Source organism: Poecilia mexicana, unplaced genomic scaffold, assembly GCF_051168715.1.
Source record: "Poecilia mexicana isolate PSO_F unplaced genomic scaffold, ASM5116871v1 scaffold_5, whole genome shotgun sequence".
Lineage (NCBI taxonomy): Eukaryota > Metazoa > Chordata > Actinopteri > Cyprinodontiformes > Poeciliidae > Poecilia > Poecilia mexicana.
In genome coordinates, this window is record NW_028263374.1 from 16,842,706 (window position 1) to 16,858,124 (window position 15,419).

Here is a 15,419-nt window from a genome sequence, read left to right on the forward strand (position 1 = left end):
CAATAAACTCAGTAGGTTATTTACATCCCTGCTATTATTTGCACATTTTTGCATTTCTTCTTTTTTTTTGTTGCTATAAGTTTGCACATTTGAAATGATTGTATTCAATTACACTGAGTAGACTGTTATTAATAATTAAACATTTCTTTTTTCTACCTGCTGACTTGAACGTTCCCACTGAGTGACATTAATAATTAATAATTCAGGTAACAGTCACACGGTATAATTTATATTTGTTACATATTAAACAAGCCAACACAAAGCGAGTGATATTGAGGTCAGAGTGAGACCTCTTCTCCCCCTCCCCCATCTGTCTCTAATTGGTCTGCTCTGACAGGATTACGCGAGTTTCCTCAATTGAGCAGCAGCGACAAGTGAAAGGCTGTGGCATCCGGGAGGGAAGATACGGAAAACTCGGCTGCAGTTGCTTCAAAACCACTTTATCTATTGTTTTTCCTTCTACCCAGCGGATTAGATGCTTGTGTTTGACAGTGGTCGGCGGCTGTAGCTCAAGGATTCCCGGATTAAAATAATCGCTGCTGTTTCTGCTGCTGCACCTCTCATGTGGTTCTCCAACGCGCCCGCATTTCTCTGAAGCCGCTCTTCAGATCCCTCAGCCGGCACAATGACTCGGATTTTGTGGGATGCTATTTTTCTCATAAGCGGTGAGTCTTTGATCGACGTTTGAGATGAAATGTTTTATTTTAGATAACTGTTTTATGTTTTTTTTTAAATAAACAACTTGTGTGGCAAGCAGGTTTGACGGTAAAATACAGTTTTAATACCAATTAAGTAGTAATCTGAGATCAATATTTAATGCACTTCTATTTTAATTAAAATGACATTTTGCTGTGCGTCCTGCTTGTTTCAGTTTTTCTTGTCGTCACTGGGCCTGCTGTGTATTTATAGAGCCTCGGTCTCATCCTTTTAGTGGATGTTTGACCCTGTCGACCTGTTTGGTAAAAAGGTAAAGCTAAAGGTCACATTGTCATAGGTAAATATGACTGATTTTATGTTTTTCTTCAGACCTTGCATTTGTTTAACAGAAACGTTGCAATTAAAATTTTTTTTACGTGGATTTAAAATATATTTAAGGTGTCATTCAAACTCTGTGGAGTTCTTACTTTGTCCTGTCTCACATTTGCCAAAGACATCTTGATGATCACCAAGTCTGTGAGGAAAACATGTGGACTGATTTTAAGACCTTTGTCATGTTGCCTCTAGAGAAGAACTTCTTCAAACTTTCACTTTCCAGCAGGACAAGAACCATACACTTTCAGCCAGAGCTGATAAAATGGAGCAGTTTAGCTCTGGCTTTAAACGTCCAGTTAAAAGCATATTGATGAGCTGGGATGGTCTTTGTGAAAGAGTTTAGACCCATATCCAATTGGGAATTTGTGGCAAGACTTAAAAATAACATTCACAGGCCCTCTCTGTCCAATCTCACTGAGTTGGAGCCGTTTAGAAATGGATAAAAATTGCAGCGTTTTAAGTGGATCTATAAATTATTGGTTCAGGAGGGCTAAATACAAATGCATATAGAGATTGTTCTTTTTTCTTTCTCAGAGGAAAGGTGTACAAGTTGTGCTTAAAAACACTTGTATTCCCTTGTGCAGGTTCCTTCTTTACATTTGGAGCAGGTCCGAGCGGTTCAGCTGTGATTGAAGCGAATGGTTCCATCGAGACACTCGCCACCTCTGCTCCAGATGCATCCAGTAGCAACTCTTTGACCACCAGTGGCAAAGGAACAAGCACAGCTAACTTTCTTACAAGTAGAAGTAAGTTGAGTAATTGTAAAAGTGCAAAAAAGCAGTCTTTTCTCTCTCTCTCTCTCTTTTCTTTTCTTTTTTTTTTTTTTTCAGCTTTCGTAGGACTTTATTTACTTTATATCTTTGCATTTTGTTCCCAGGTTCTCTTTTTACATCAGAGCAAACAAATTCAACAGCCACAGATGCTGCAGTCAGTCTTAATACCTCTGCTGCTGCTGCTTCTCGCAGCCCAACAAGCGGCTCCTCGACAACCATCAGCAGCACAACCTCGACAACCAGAAGATCTGCCGCAACGACCAGCAAACGTCCAGTTAAAAGTATGTTTCATTCCTCCTCTCACAGCTGTGCTGCTTCCCCAGGACAGATCCACACTGCCGTTTCCATTATGGGCACAGTGTGGCTGATAACTGATCCTCAGGGCAGCAATTATGACAAATCAACAATAATGAGCTGTATTCTCAGCTTCTTCCCCAGTGCTGGTACTACAGTATTGAATTATTATGTGAAAAGCAAATGACTTTCCCTTAAGAGCTGGTGTTTTGTGTCAGTCTTCCCCCCTCCCCCCCACCCCGGTTATCATCTGCCAAAATCACATGGAAAGAGAGACGGCTTGGTAGGCAGATGCCTGCAGGACAACAGAGTGCTTTCATGGAGTCTGAAGGATGGAGACAATGCATGCAGGCTGCGATCCAAACTCCCATTTACCGTTGGAATGGGGAGTGTGACGAGGTCTGTAATGCAGCTATCTGTCTGCATGTCCATCCTCCTTGTCACCCTGAAAGCCACACTGTGGCATCTGTCTCGGGTGCTTGAGAAACACTTTTTGTTTGTTTGCGACAGCGACTGAGGAATTTGTGTGACATGTACTGCTTACGTGTGAGAAATGCTCTGTTTTATCTGGGTGTTTATTTGTTCGCTCTGGTGCGTGTTTTTTTTTTTTTTTTGTCCGTCAGGGTGTAAATTGAGATTTTTATTTAAAAAAAAAAAAAAAAAAAAAAAAAAAAAAAGAAACGCAGCTGCTGTTGCTGCAGGGATGTTCACTTTCTAAGATCCCGACGCGGGTTGATGGACAGAGGTTTTTGTCTGTCCTCTCACCAGGAGTTTTCTTCGGCTGTAATTGTGGCTCCGAGGTGTAATCCAGCACATCATGGAAGAAAAGGCTTAGCGGCCTTACCGTTGGTGGCGTGGGTGTCGGCTTTAGTACGAGTCTCCGTTTCAGGCCTCTAACAAGCTTTTGTTATTTTTAGATTTATGTCATTTATCGGTACTATGTTGTGAGTACTGGCCTATTTTTAAGTAAACTAAATTAGTTTGTTGTACAGCGTTACCTTTCTGGGTTTTTCCCCATTGGAGTGGGGGGTAAAAACACACACAAATATAAAAACAATTGTATTCAAAGTGTGTTTTAAAACCCTTTAACTGGACACTGGTATCCTCATAACCTGTAAATGTTTTGGGGTGACAGTTAATGGTTAAAATTGTATGTGAAGTCATATTTTTTAAATATCAATCAATAAATCAAATTTTATTTGTATAGCACATTTCAGCAGCAAGGCATTTCAAGGTGCTTTACATAATTAAATAAGAAATAAAAACAGTATGTGACATTAATAAATAGCTTTAATTTACCTGCAGACAGAAGCATTGGTAACATTGACAGCTTATTGTAAATCAAAACAAAGAGATATTAAATCTGTACCCATTTTACAGAATGTGAGAGGAGGAAAGTTATCAAGTTGTCTAAAAAAAAAAAGCAATTTCTACACGTTTCTTTACAAACCAAAACATTTTACTGTAAAACCTGAAGTTAGCTTCCCTGGCAGTCCTTAAGCTAACCACAGCAGGTACCACTGAGAGGTTCTTCACATCTGAAAGGTTGCGTGGAGTCGTCTAACTTCTGCCTGTGTTCATACAGGTGTTGCAGCCCAGGGCAATCAGGCTGCAGTCTGTCTGCACGTTTCTTGCTTCTACCTTAAACGGCATGTTTGTTGTCGCCCTACAAGTTTTCTATGAGTCTGAGGTCTAGTGTTTGTTTGGGGTGGCCACTCTGTAACTTTGATTTTGCTTATTTGGAACCAAGATGCTGCTCGCTTACTTGTGCGTTTGAGGTCGTTTCTTTAGTAAAAGGCAACATGACCTTTTTGAGTGTTTTAATGCATTCAAACTCATCCTTTATCTATGTGATTAATAGACCCAATGTCACAATATATGATGCTTGTATGAGGAATTTGTCTGCAGTTCTTGGATCCCAGAAGAACAAACTTGCTTTCAACATTTCATAAAATGTTACAGTTTGTCTCTTGGCCAGTCAGCAGGTTCTTTGGCAAATCATAACCTCTTCAGCTCCTGTCTTTTGGGGGTTCTTGGTTGGTGTTGTGGCTCACTTTGTCAGATTGCTGTAGCTTAAAAAGTCGGTGGCTGTGAGAAATCTGTAGTTTATATTAAGGAGAATAAATTATTTTAATATTCATTAACCAGTCAGACCTATGATTTATCGAATATGGATTTGGAGAATTATTTTTTTTTTCCTTTACATTGAGAGATTTCCATATTAAAATCAGTCAGCAACAAGATACTGTGCACATTTATCAGGCTTAAAGTGTTGTCATATTCAGTGGGGAGACTAATAACTTTTAATTTAAATGTTTATTTAAAAGAATCAGTGAGAAATAATCTTTCATGATCAAGAGACATTTATTGTTCTAGTTGTGATTTATAAAGCAAAATAAACACATAAATAAATGGGTAATAAAGACCATTAGTCTGAAGAAATGAATATTATGAGCTTGTTCTAGGTTTGATACTTAACTTTAATCTATGAAGCGACTGGAAAAATAAGAGAAGGTATAAGGAAGACTCAGAACCGGCCATGCTCCATCAGGTTTCGGGACTAAAAACGCCACAATAGAACAAATTAAATGCTTTGCTTTGGTGTGAATTGAACATTGACAGAATTTATAGAATCAATTTGCGTGGTTCTGACTCGCTCCTCCTTTTGACTTGACTAAGGGGGGAAATTTTTAGCTAAACGGTTGTTTTGAAATAGCCAGAAGGTTGTTCCGAGGAAGGGAGGTTTTCAGTTCTGGTACAGGCTGCTGGACAGCTGAGTGGTCACATCTTTGGATCACCTACATGATTCATTTTTGACGACAAGTAGCTTTGCTGCATAGCTTGTCAAATCAAAGGATTCTGCCAGAATATTGCATAAAAATAGACAAATGTAACGTAGGGTGTCCAAACTGATGATCTATCTGTTTTGACCTGGTCTGGCATGTCTTGATGGAACCCAGTTTGGTTTGTGTTTCTAAACTCACCTGTGGAGGATTCAGAGTCATGAGGAACTGATCAACCAACCAGAAAAGAATCGGAATGATCCGATTCTTTTTTCTTTTTTTTTAAATTAAACAAATCATTTAGATGTTTCCCAGAAATCACTTTGGTCTCAGTCTCAGGACTGAGGCCGTCTTCATGAACAATTTTTAAACCTGCAGTAATTCCAGTGTGCAAAACAGAGATGCACTGTCAAAGTTTGACTCATTTCCAATCAATACCGAAAGTTATGACTAATCACAAGTTATTCTTAAAGATTTCTGGATTTTTAAAGTGCCAAAACAACATTGTAAAGGAGCATGCTATGCTGTTATTTGAGCCTTAACTGCTTAGCATGATCTTGTGCTTCTGATTTCTCTGGAGACACCAGCAGTCATCTTAGATGTCTGGTTCTGTAACATTTTGAAGTGACCTGGAGAAAAACAATTTAAGTTGACATCTAAAGCATAAAGGCTTCACTGCATCTCTCTATGTGCTCCAGTTGCTGCTGTGCCATCTGGACAGAGGTTAGAGACTCTCTCTGTCCTCAGCAGGGTTATTTTGTTTACCGTGTTGCATCCGTAGCAACAGGTTGAGATGAATCGCATCAGTTTTGTGGGGATACCGGTCTTCAGTGATGTTTTAATTTATTAGATGATGTATTGACATTGTATTGCATTTTTGCTCAAACAGTCTTTACATTTTAAAATAGACACTGTTTTCCCTCACAGAGTTTGTGGCTGCGGCTGTTCGGTCTCACTTCGATGACTGTCCTGACTCTCATCGGCATTTCTGCTTTCATGGCACCTGCCGCTTCCTGATCCTGGAGGAGACGCCTGCATGTGTGTAAGTTATCAGATTATTATCGAAAATCCTGCTTGTCAAATTCTGCTGTGACTCCTGACCTGAAGTCAACAGAGTTGTTCTTGGAAGTGAAGCCTGTAAGACATACGTTTTCGTTTTCAGATCAGATGTGTCTGACTTACTCAATTGTTGTGATTGCTTCAGATTGTGTTTTTTTTTTTTTTTTTTGCCTGTGAAAGCTCCTTGCAGCTCTGCATGCTGTTGGAGCAAAGTGTTGCCATCTGCCAGCTGAGACATTAGTGCAATCTTAGGATCTAAAGCTGATGGTGCTGGAAAGCTGGAGTTAGTTTTATGGTGCATGCTTTTAGTTTGCATTGCCAAGAAAAATCACAAATAAGTCAATTGATTTAGTCAAACTTAGCAGTAATAAAATTCTACATAAACTGCAGCAATAACACATTGATGTGTTAGTTGTTGGCTAAGCACAGGGACTTTTCGTATTCTCTTACCACAATTTCTGGTTGCAGGTTTTTGAATCTTCTAAATTGGTGATAAAACACATTGTTTAGGCTTTGGATTGTCAGTATGGTTTAGTGTTTTGAAGATGGCTCAGTGTGTTTTTAAAAGTAAACTCCAGAAAGATCTTTTTAGTTTTTGTTGTTTCTATTGACATATTTTAATCTTACTAAGGTTATATTTTCTTGCTTATGTTATTTAATTGCATCTTATATTGTTTAGAGATGTTAATATTTTTAGTCAATATTAATTTCTGGGCTCTTTAGGTTTGACCTGCTGATTTTGACCGCTCTGATTACTTTTCCTTTTTTTTTTTTTTTTTATCCAAAGTGCTTTTACAGATAAAGAGAAAATAATGCTGTGGGTTCTAATAGAGATGGTAGTTTTGAACGTAACAAAATACAGGAATTTCAAGAATATCCTCATGTTTGCATCACAGCTATTTAACCTTCTAGACCCTCGCTAGAAGGGTCTTGAGTCAAACCTTTATCTAAGTTTGACTCAATAGAAGTGCATCACACACCAAACATGGTGAGATTTCTTAGTTTTCACAATTTCCAGCTTTTCAGGGGAACATTGGCCGAGCCCATTGTCTGGCTGGTTGATCTCGAGCGTTGTTTATGCACATTTTTATGATGTCAGATCGTCTTCGTTTGAGACATTTTTGAAATGCACATAACTTGATTTATGTTTTATTACCCCACAGTTTATTTTTATTAATGTCTTTTAGTTTTAAATATATTTACAAAGTACATTTACAGGTTTATTTTAACTTATTTGTTCCATGTTGTTAGAAATAACAGCTCCTGGCTGCATTACATATGACCCGTTGTGTTTCCAGATGTTTTAAACAGTTTTGTCTTGGTTTTATTTATTTTTTTACTTGCTGGTGGGGATTAATTTATTGCTTTCCACATCCCGCCTGTTATTGGAGGTTTTGCCATTCAGCCAGTGAACCTGCTGTAGGAGGACTTGTATAAAAACTAGGACCTCCTGACATCCGTTTCGGCTTTCTGTCCTCGTCGCAGGTGTCACCCAGGCTTTGTCGGGATGAGGTGTGAGCATGCAGACCTGCTGGCTGTAGTAGCAACCAACCACAGAAAGCAGGCTGTGGCCACAGTGCTGGTGCTGTGCGTGATTGGATGCGTCCTCATCATGGTGTTGTGTTCCTTCTTGCAGTAAGTCGCCTGCATGATGCGTTTAAAATTTTAGGCCACCTTTGCGATGTGCATCTCTGCATGGCCGCTACTTCAGCGTTTCTACTGTCTCTCTCGTTCAGCTGCTGGTGGAGGGAGGACTGTCGGAGGCGGAGCCGAGCGCATCTCTACATGGCAGAAAAGCACGGAGCGACATGCTATCCACCAGAGAGTGGTACTTCCCTTTCTTTCTTTGCTGTGTTGGATAAAAAAAATGTGTTGAAGCTCAGATTTCTTGAGTATTAGTTGAGTGTGTAATTTTTATTAGAGTTTACAGCCAGCAGTTGAATGTATCCAATGAAATGTTAAATATTTATTTAGGCTAAAAAAAAAAATCAACTTATGGAAACAGGTTTCCTGAGGCAATTAGCACCAGCTGCCTGATTGACTGTTTACCTCATCGTTCCTTGTCTATAGTTTTAATCACCTTCATTATGAAGACTCATGAGCGTCATTAGGAATAAGTATGTTTGTATTTTATAGTACATCTGATGTCACACGTTTCTTTACACAATCACATCATCTTTTAAATAAGGCTTATAGGATTATTTGGTCATTACAAAAAAAAAAATGTTCACATGATCTCAATGCAGACAATTTCTTAGTGCTTTTCCAATTCTGAATATTTATGCAAAGAAGCTGAGAATGACTTAAAATATTCATTTGCTGTTGTTTCTCTCAAGATCACGAGTTGACTGTGCTGTGTTGGTTTCTAGTTTTGTTTTATTTTCTGGATTAGTCCCTTCATGCCCCTGTAGAGCGAATTGTCTTGACTTTAAGAATCAAAATATCTCTAAATATTAGGACGGTATGCCCAGCTGTGATTGTGTTGCACTGATGCCACCGCTTAGCTTTGACTCTTCACTTCGATCTAATCCCAAAACAACACTTGTAGAAACTAAATCAGAGTGATTACGAAAGCAAACACACAGTACCCTTTTCCGGGAAGATAATAGGATGCCTCGATGAGCCGGATTATACAGAGTAAGAACTACTGGTTTGAGAGAGACGGATCAACTCCCGGCGGACTTAGCTCATTAGAGATCGGATATATTGGCAGCTGCTGTGAATGCAGTTACAACACCGTGTTTTTTGAGGTTGAGAAAACGGTCGTGGTGTAAGGCAAATGATCCTAGCTGAGGAGACGGAGTGTGAAAAATTGATAATTTAGCTTTGAAATGTTAGTTTTAGCTGTTTTGAGATGGGCAGAGTTTGCTCTTAGATCCTCTAGTGCATGGAGGAGAAGTAACTTCTTCCTGATTCTCCAAACTTCGTTACTCTGTTCTGCCTGTAAGATCAGTTTCTGATAAAGTGGCCACAGAAAGCAAACCATCTGTACTAAACCTCAGCAGTTAAACTCCTCACCGTAGCCAAACATTGGTCATGCATTTAACCAAATATTTATTTTGTTCAACCTTTACCTGTTCAACCTTGTGTTGTAAAATTCACCTCAAGAATTGATCCTCTTGTAGGTTCCACTTTCTCTCATTCATTTTTTTAATGTCAGAAAGAGTTGGTGATCCAAATTTTGTTTTATATGTGATGACCATAACCAACTTTCCTTCATCAAAAAGTCATTGGTGTGGAGAGTTCAGACATTCTGCCTTGCACAAGTCGTCCACTGATATCTGCCAAATCAAACCCAGAGGCTCGAATCGATTTTATTTTCTTCAAGCTTTTCTCATAGACCAGCTTAGAGTAACGTCTGACTTTTAAATGGAATGAAAACTGATCAAGGTTTCCAGTTTTCATACAAATAAAAATCTAAAAGTATCTTCTACATTTTCAGAACTGACATCTAGTGCAATAAATTACTCTCAGAAATCACATGGTGGTGTTGGGCGATTTCTGTGTGTAATTGACTCTGTTCTCTGAAGGCATCAGAGGTTTGTTAGAAAACCTCAGTGAACAAACGGCATCATGAAGACGGAGTACAACAGAGGTCAGATTTACACACCGGGGGACTGAAAGCAAATCGACGTCACACTTCCCTAAATTTTTATATGTAAAATAACTTGAAATTGTGTAATCTTTTAATTCCATGTTGGTCTATCACATAAAATCCTTTAGATTATTTTTTTTATAACTTGGCTAACTGATCACAACTCCTGTGACTTTTTTTTTGTTGTGTAGTTGGTTTATCCAAATATTGCTCCAAGAGAATTTGTCACTAATTTATGCACGAAATGATTATTATTTTTTTGTTATTTATGTATTTTGTGTCCTCATCAAGAATCATTGCAATTGAACACAGGCAATTTTTGATAACACTATTGTTTCTATATAACTTTCAGTGGTTTGACGAGACGCTGCTTGAAACATTGTGTGTTTCTGCGCGGCGCCTCTGACCCTGGAGATTCTTCTAAAACGACCCAAGAACAGCAGAGGTAAAGTGCTGCCCTCTTCAATATGACTGAGTTGGAGCTTTTCATGTGGGAAGTGAAAATGCTCAAGTATATTCCTCCCCCAATCTGCACCACACCGACTGACCGTGGCTTTCGGACTGCAGAAAACGATGGACGCGTGCGCCTCGCTCTCACTTTCAGTGGATACACACTCAGAACTGCGTCAGTCTGTTTGGACCTCAAATCACGCCTGGAAAAGAGCTCTATGCCCCGATTACTGTTTCTGGACGACCCAGAGGACATCAACTCAACTGACTGCTAAATATTCAACCATTTTTAACGAATGGCTTCAGGATGACCATCAGCTTTTCTCATAACTGAGAAGACCACAGTTCCTATTTTTATCTTTTGTTTTTTTTAATTGTCTTTGCACGTTTTTCCTCAGAAGTCGTTGCGCACGAAGGACGTTTTTAGTAACTTTTGGTGTGGGGGGAAACTGATGCTTTAAACATGTTTTAGTGTCTGTTTTTTATAAAAGAAGGAACTCACTTCACCGGATAGAAGTAGGAATTGTTTAACTGGTCTGACTGACGTCACATTTTCTGGACTTTAGCTTTTATAAAACGGGGATCTGCAACATAAAGTTGCTCTGATAAACTTTGGAGGAAAATCGTAAATTCCTGCATTGAAGCTGTCGGTTAATTTTAATTCCTGAGCTGTTGAGTGCTTTTCTCAGATTTGCAATATGTAACGGTACCAACATATGCGCATCCTGGGTGGTCACATTTTTTGTTCTCTATGCTAATTTTTTTTTTTTTTTTTTTAGAAAGGTGCACTTTTTTAAGTTTTCTTGCTCTTTTTGTAAATATAAACTTTACACACTGCACGTTGCTTTATGGTAGCATCCACATGTGGAGATGCCAAAATAAAACCACTAATTCTGCCTGAATGAGCACCGAACAAGCACAGTTTGTACTCATCATCTGGGGATGCATGCGTGGAGTCATCTAGAAGAAAAGCGGTGTGTTACGGTTTTGGCTCTACTTTGATATATATATATATTTTTTAAAAGAGAAAAGCCTCAGAATGCTTGAAGAACTTTTTGAAGGAATTTATAATGCTGGCATGCCTGAGTTTGTGCTTTGTGTGTGTGTGTGTGGGGGGGGGGGAGGGGAAACAGATTGTACAACGAATGTTCTGGTATCTGTATGCCAAAAAGAAAAAAAAAAAAAACTCAGATGACGATAAACTTTTTTGTTTACAAGATATAATTTTTTTTTTCACGTGTCAAAAACAAAGCAAATAAGTCTAATATATTATTAGAAAGATCTAAAATGTGTTGTAACTTTACCTGGTTGGATTTTTGTTGTCACAACTGGAAAGCCTCACTTATTTGTTTGCTTTCCAATGACAGATTAAAAATGAAAGTGTTTGTCTGTGTGTATTTTATATCGGTACAGTTTTAACACACACTGCTGTTAAAATCCCATTTACTGTAGAATTCAACTTTAAAATCAAATCTGGTAAAAGAAAGTGCTAAAAGTTAAGAAGAAAATGTGAAATCTGTTTAATACCTTGTTGAAGCACCTTTTAATTCAGTTTCAGCATTTGGCGGTGTTTGGTCATAGTCTATCAGCACATAATATCTTCACTTATCAATATTTGATTCATTAATCTCACAAAAGTAATCCATACCAAATTGTGAGGATCTCTCTTATCCACAGCTCTCTATAGGGAGACTTGGTCATTCGATTTTTAACTTTTTTTTTTTTTACTTTAGTTTGATCTGTGCTTGGACTCACTGTAATGCTGAAAATGAAAACCCAGGTATCTAGCACAAACCACACGGTGTTGGATCAAAAGTCGTTCATGTACACAGCATGAAGCTCCCACCACCACGTTTCAGTTTGGATGTTTGTTCATTTCCTGTGTTGAATGTTGGTCAGCGAATACAGAAAAACTTCAATCCTTTATTTGCTTTTAGCGACACGGCAGTTGTGAAAGCAGGTCAAACCGCCAGTATAACGTAAAGCAGCTACATAAGCTGCCCTCAAAGGAGCACCTAGCAGAAAGGTTAGAGGCATGAAGAAGAAAACTCAGATCATTGATTGGTGGAGTTGAACCTTCTTGTTCACAAAAATAAACAATGGAGCAGCAGCCTTTTGTTTTTTTGCAGACTTCATGTTTAACTTTGTCAAAATCTGAAAGATTTTAACATAAATTTGTGAGATTGAGGCAAGGAGCAGCCTGGCTCCTGTTAGTTCACCTGCTCTCTTTTGGTTTACTGGACAGCCTGTTTGCCAGCAGACCAAACCACTTATCATTTGCAAGATAATTGGGATGTTTTACATTAGGCTGAAGTTTAACTGAGCTCCCACCTCTGGGTAAATGAGGCAGAACATTTGAGGAAAAACATCGTGTTCAGCTACAGTATTAAAAAGCTCATAAATCTGGTTTCATTGAAGCATGATTCTCCAAGTTTTTGAGAAATTTTATCCACAATATAGATTTTTTTTTTCTTCGAAACAAAAACTTTTTTCAGCCTCCTCCTTTTTATTAATTTTGGAAAAACATCCACTTTCTCTTTTCTCACTTTTTCCACATTTTCTTCAGTTACTGATTGCAGTTTTACAGTGTCTTATAGATGAGGCTGTGAAATTGTTTCTTCTTCTCCTGATGATACCTTTGTACAGTGAGATCTTTTGTTGGGGTCTCTGTGCAAACTATAGTTCTAGTTGAGATCTCTGCTACCTGTAACTCTGGAACTGCAACTGCCCTTTGACCTTCCATTATGTCTCTTCCGTAATTTGGCTGAAACAGTGCAGAACCAACAAATTTTTCTAAGATATAAATGTAACATGCACCTCTAGCAGCTATTTTAGTTTTTTTGTATGGAATAATCCCTGCATTACACATACATATTAATAATTGTTTTTTCGGATATGTTTTTGTTTCATTTTCCTCTTACATCAACTTCTCATTGAGAAAATGTGTTAATTCTTTCTTCTTTCTTTTTGCCAATGTTTTATGTTGTAATGGTGGTTCCTTAAAAATGACTACACATTTCCTATTGTAGATATTTAAAAAAATTAAGTTCTCTTTTCACAAATGTAACTTTTGCAGATCAAGACAAGTTTTATCTAGCTGAACTGAGGGGAGAAAAATGGCTCTTTGGTTTGTAAACACGGCAGAACCCTACTCTAATTAAAGGAAGTACATTCCTGGAAGATCTTATAAGAGTTGCACTTTGAAAGTTTTGAAAAGAATTGACCAGCTTATTGGATTTTGTTCAAAAGGTTGTCAACTTGAATTGCACAGAATATCACCCTAAAGGTAGAAAAAGCGTTAAAATGTAACAAGGTTTTTGTTTAACAGGATCGAGCCACTGAAAATCTCTACTCCATCTTTCATCACGTGACTCTTTTTTTAACTTCTGAAGCTCTTTTCTTTATTTTTTTAAAAATCTCCCTCAACATACTCCAGTTTTTCAATGCTTGTCTCTTCCTTTCAATATTTTAAGAGGTGGAAATGTTGAAGTAGAACCCTGGACCCTCAGGCACATTTCAACAACGGGCCAAAGTTCTGAGTGCTTTTATAGCAGAGAGAACCATTTCAGCCCCTGGCTTCACATGATCTGCACCCGCTCCCATTACAGCATTTGTTCTTGGCTCTGATTGTGCGTCAGGTTGGCTTGTTCCCTCTTATTACCAGGCTGCATACCCGCCCACTCTTCCATGTTGGCGTTCGCCGGAGCAGCTTCGTTTTGAAATCCCATTATGTCACCAATTGGATTTCGACGGAGCTCTTTAGAGCCGTCTGGCTGAGCTTCTAAACCAGCTTTGAATTAAGCAGCTCTTCTGGTTGCAGTCCTCAAGATAAACAAAATGTTTTGACAAAAGCTGCTCATTGATATGGAAACAAATTAAGACAAAGAATTGGGGAGAATCAAACAATTATCAAAAAAAGCTGGGAGGCTACTTGATTGTTGTGGTTTTTGTGTTGCTCATGAAATTCAGTCAACTCTTTAGTTTTTTCCAACAAGTGCCAAGCTGTCATTTCTGTAAAAAGACAAAGTTATGGTTTGGATTCCATCTCCCCTGAGGTCTCCTTTTCCCCACACCAACATCTCCGGTTTCTGGTTCTGGACAGATGGTTTGAAATAAAGAGTATTTACAAAGGCATTAGGGTTAAGAAACCCTGCCCTCTTCTTGCTGCTTAGCTCTGCAATGAATCACTGGGAACGATCAAAGCCGTGCAGCTTCAGTTAAAGGATCAGTTCACTCTGCTGTCCTGCTGGAGACGTGATTTTGCTGGGGTGGTAACTGATCCTAAGAGACACTGAAGAAGTGACAGAGAAGTAACAAATGCAAGAGGCGAAAGTTTCTTAGAAACCAAAACGTTTCACTCATTTCTAACCAAACGTATTTTCTCCTGTCCTGTGAAAAATGATTTGCCCCCGTAATGACTTTTTTTTTTGTTTTTTGCCACATTTAAATGTTTCAGACCATCAGATTTTAATGTAAGAATTTATCAATAGTGAAATCTATAAAATTAGACCTAACACTATGAGTAAGAGTGTGTTTGTTTGTGTTCGTTATCTTAACTGGATTTAAGTCTGGACTTTAAATAGGCCACTATAAAACCCTTTTTTTTTCTCATTTTTGCACTTTTTGGGCTGTTTAAAAACCACAAATTTACAATACATGCATTCCAATTGATCTAACGCATCAATCAGTGCCGTTAGCTAAAAGAGTTTTCCATCTTTGGAAACCCAGCAGATTGCATCGAGTCATTGACTTGCAGCATTCACTCCTCCTGGACAAGCATGTAGGGCGAGCCAAAAATTGCTTGCATTGAGTCGTCAACGTTACACTTACAGTAATCCCTCATACCTAGCATGCATGTGGTGACAGTGGAGAGGAAAAAGCTTCCCTTTAAACAGGAAGAAACCTCGAACAGAACCTGGGTCGGTACGAGGAACTATCTGCCTCGACACCGACCGTAACCGAGGGAAGTGAAGTTTGATGCGTCTTCGTTTCGTTGTGTTTCAGCCTGCTTGCTTTAAGGGCAAGTCTGGCAGCGACCAGACAAATAAAATTTGCAGATAATGAAAATAATTTATGATTTTGCAAAAACACCAGAAAGTCAGTCTCTGAATGGCTCAAAACAATCTAAAGGATATTTAGGAGTGACCTAGTTAAGGTTAGCTAAGGTTGAAATACTGCAGCATCACCTTAAACAGCCCATTCAAACTGGAAAACTCTCCATTAAAACTGAATGTTGGCAATCTTGCAATAAAAGATGGGACCCAATATCACTCATTCCCAGTTATCAGAAACACTTTATGGATGGTGATGCTGCCAACGGTATCATTATCAGTTATTGGGTTTAGGAGGCAATTAGTTTCTCACTTTCAGCCAGGTTGCAAAACATTTTCAAAGAACTATTATTTTGAAATCAAGTAAATAAAGAATGAACCA

General features: G+C 38.5%; 1 protein-coding gene across 2 annotated transcripts; it reads left to right on the plus strand.

The window, feature by feature from the left end:
- The first annotated feature begins 307 nt into the window (after window positions 1–307).
- On the plus strand, window positions 308–11,371 carry tgfa (transforming growth factor, alpha). 2 transcript variants are annotated; one of them, XR_015762865.1, is made up of 8 exons: window positions 308–665; window positions 1,617–1,778; window positions 1,910–2,086; window positions 5,810–5,924; window positions 7,427–7,576; window positions 7,678–7,769; window positions 9,889–9,981; window positions 10,104–11,371. XR_015762865.1 is itself a non-coding variant. In XM_014982109.2 (7 exons), the coding sequence occupies exons 1-7, from the start codon at window positions 626–628 to the stop codon at window positions 9,894–9,896; spliced, it is 744 nt and encodes a 247-aa protein (XP_014837595.2). In that variant the 5' UTR covers window positions 308–625; the 3' UTR covers window positions 9,897–11,371. The 2 variants fall into 2 exon arrangements, 1 of the variants encoding a protein (XP_014837595.2); XM_014982109.2 differs by having other exon boundaries at window positions 9,889–11,371.
- The last annotated feature ends 4,048 nt before the right edge of the window (window positions 11,372–15,419 follow it).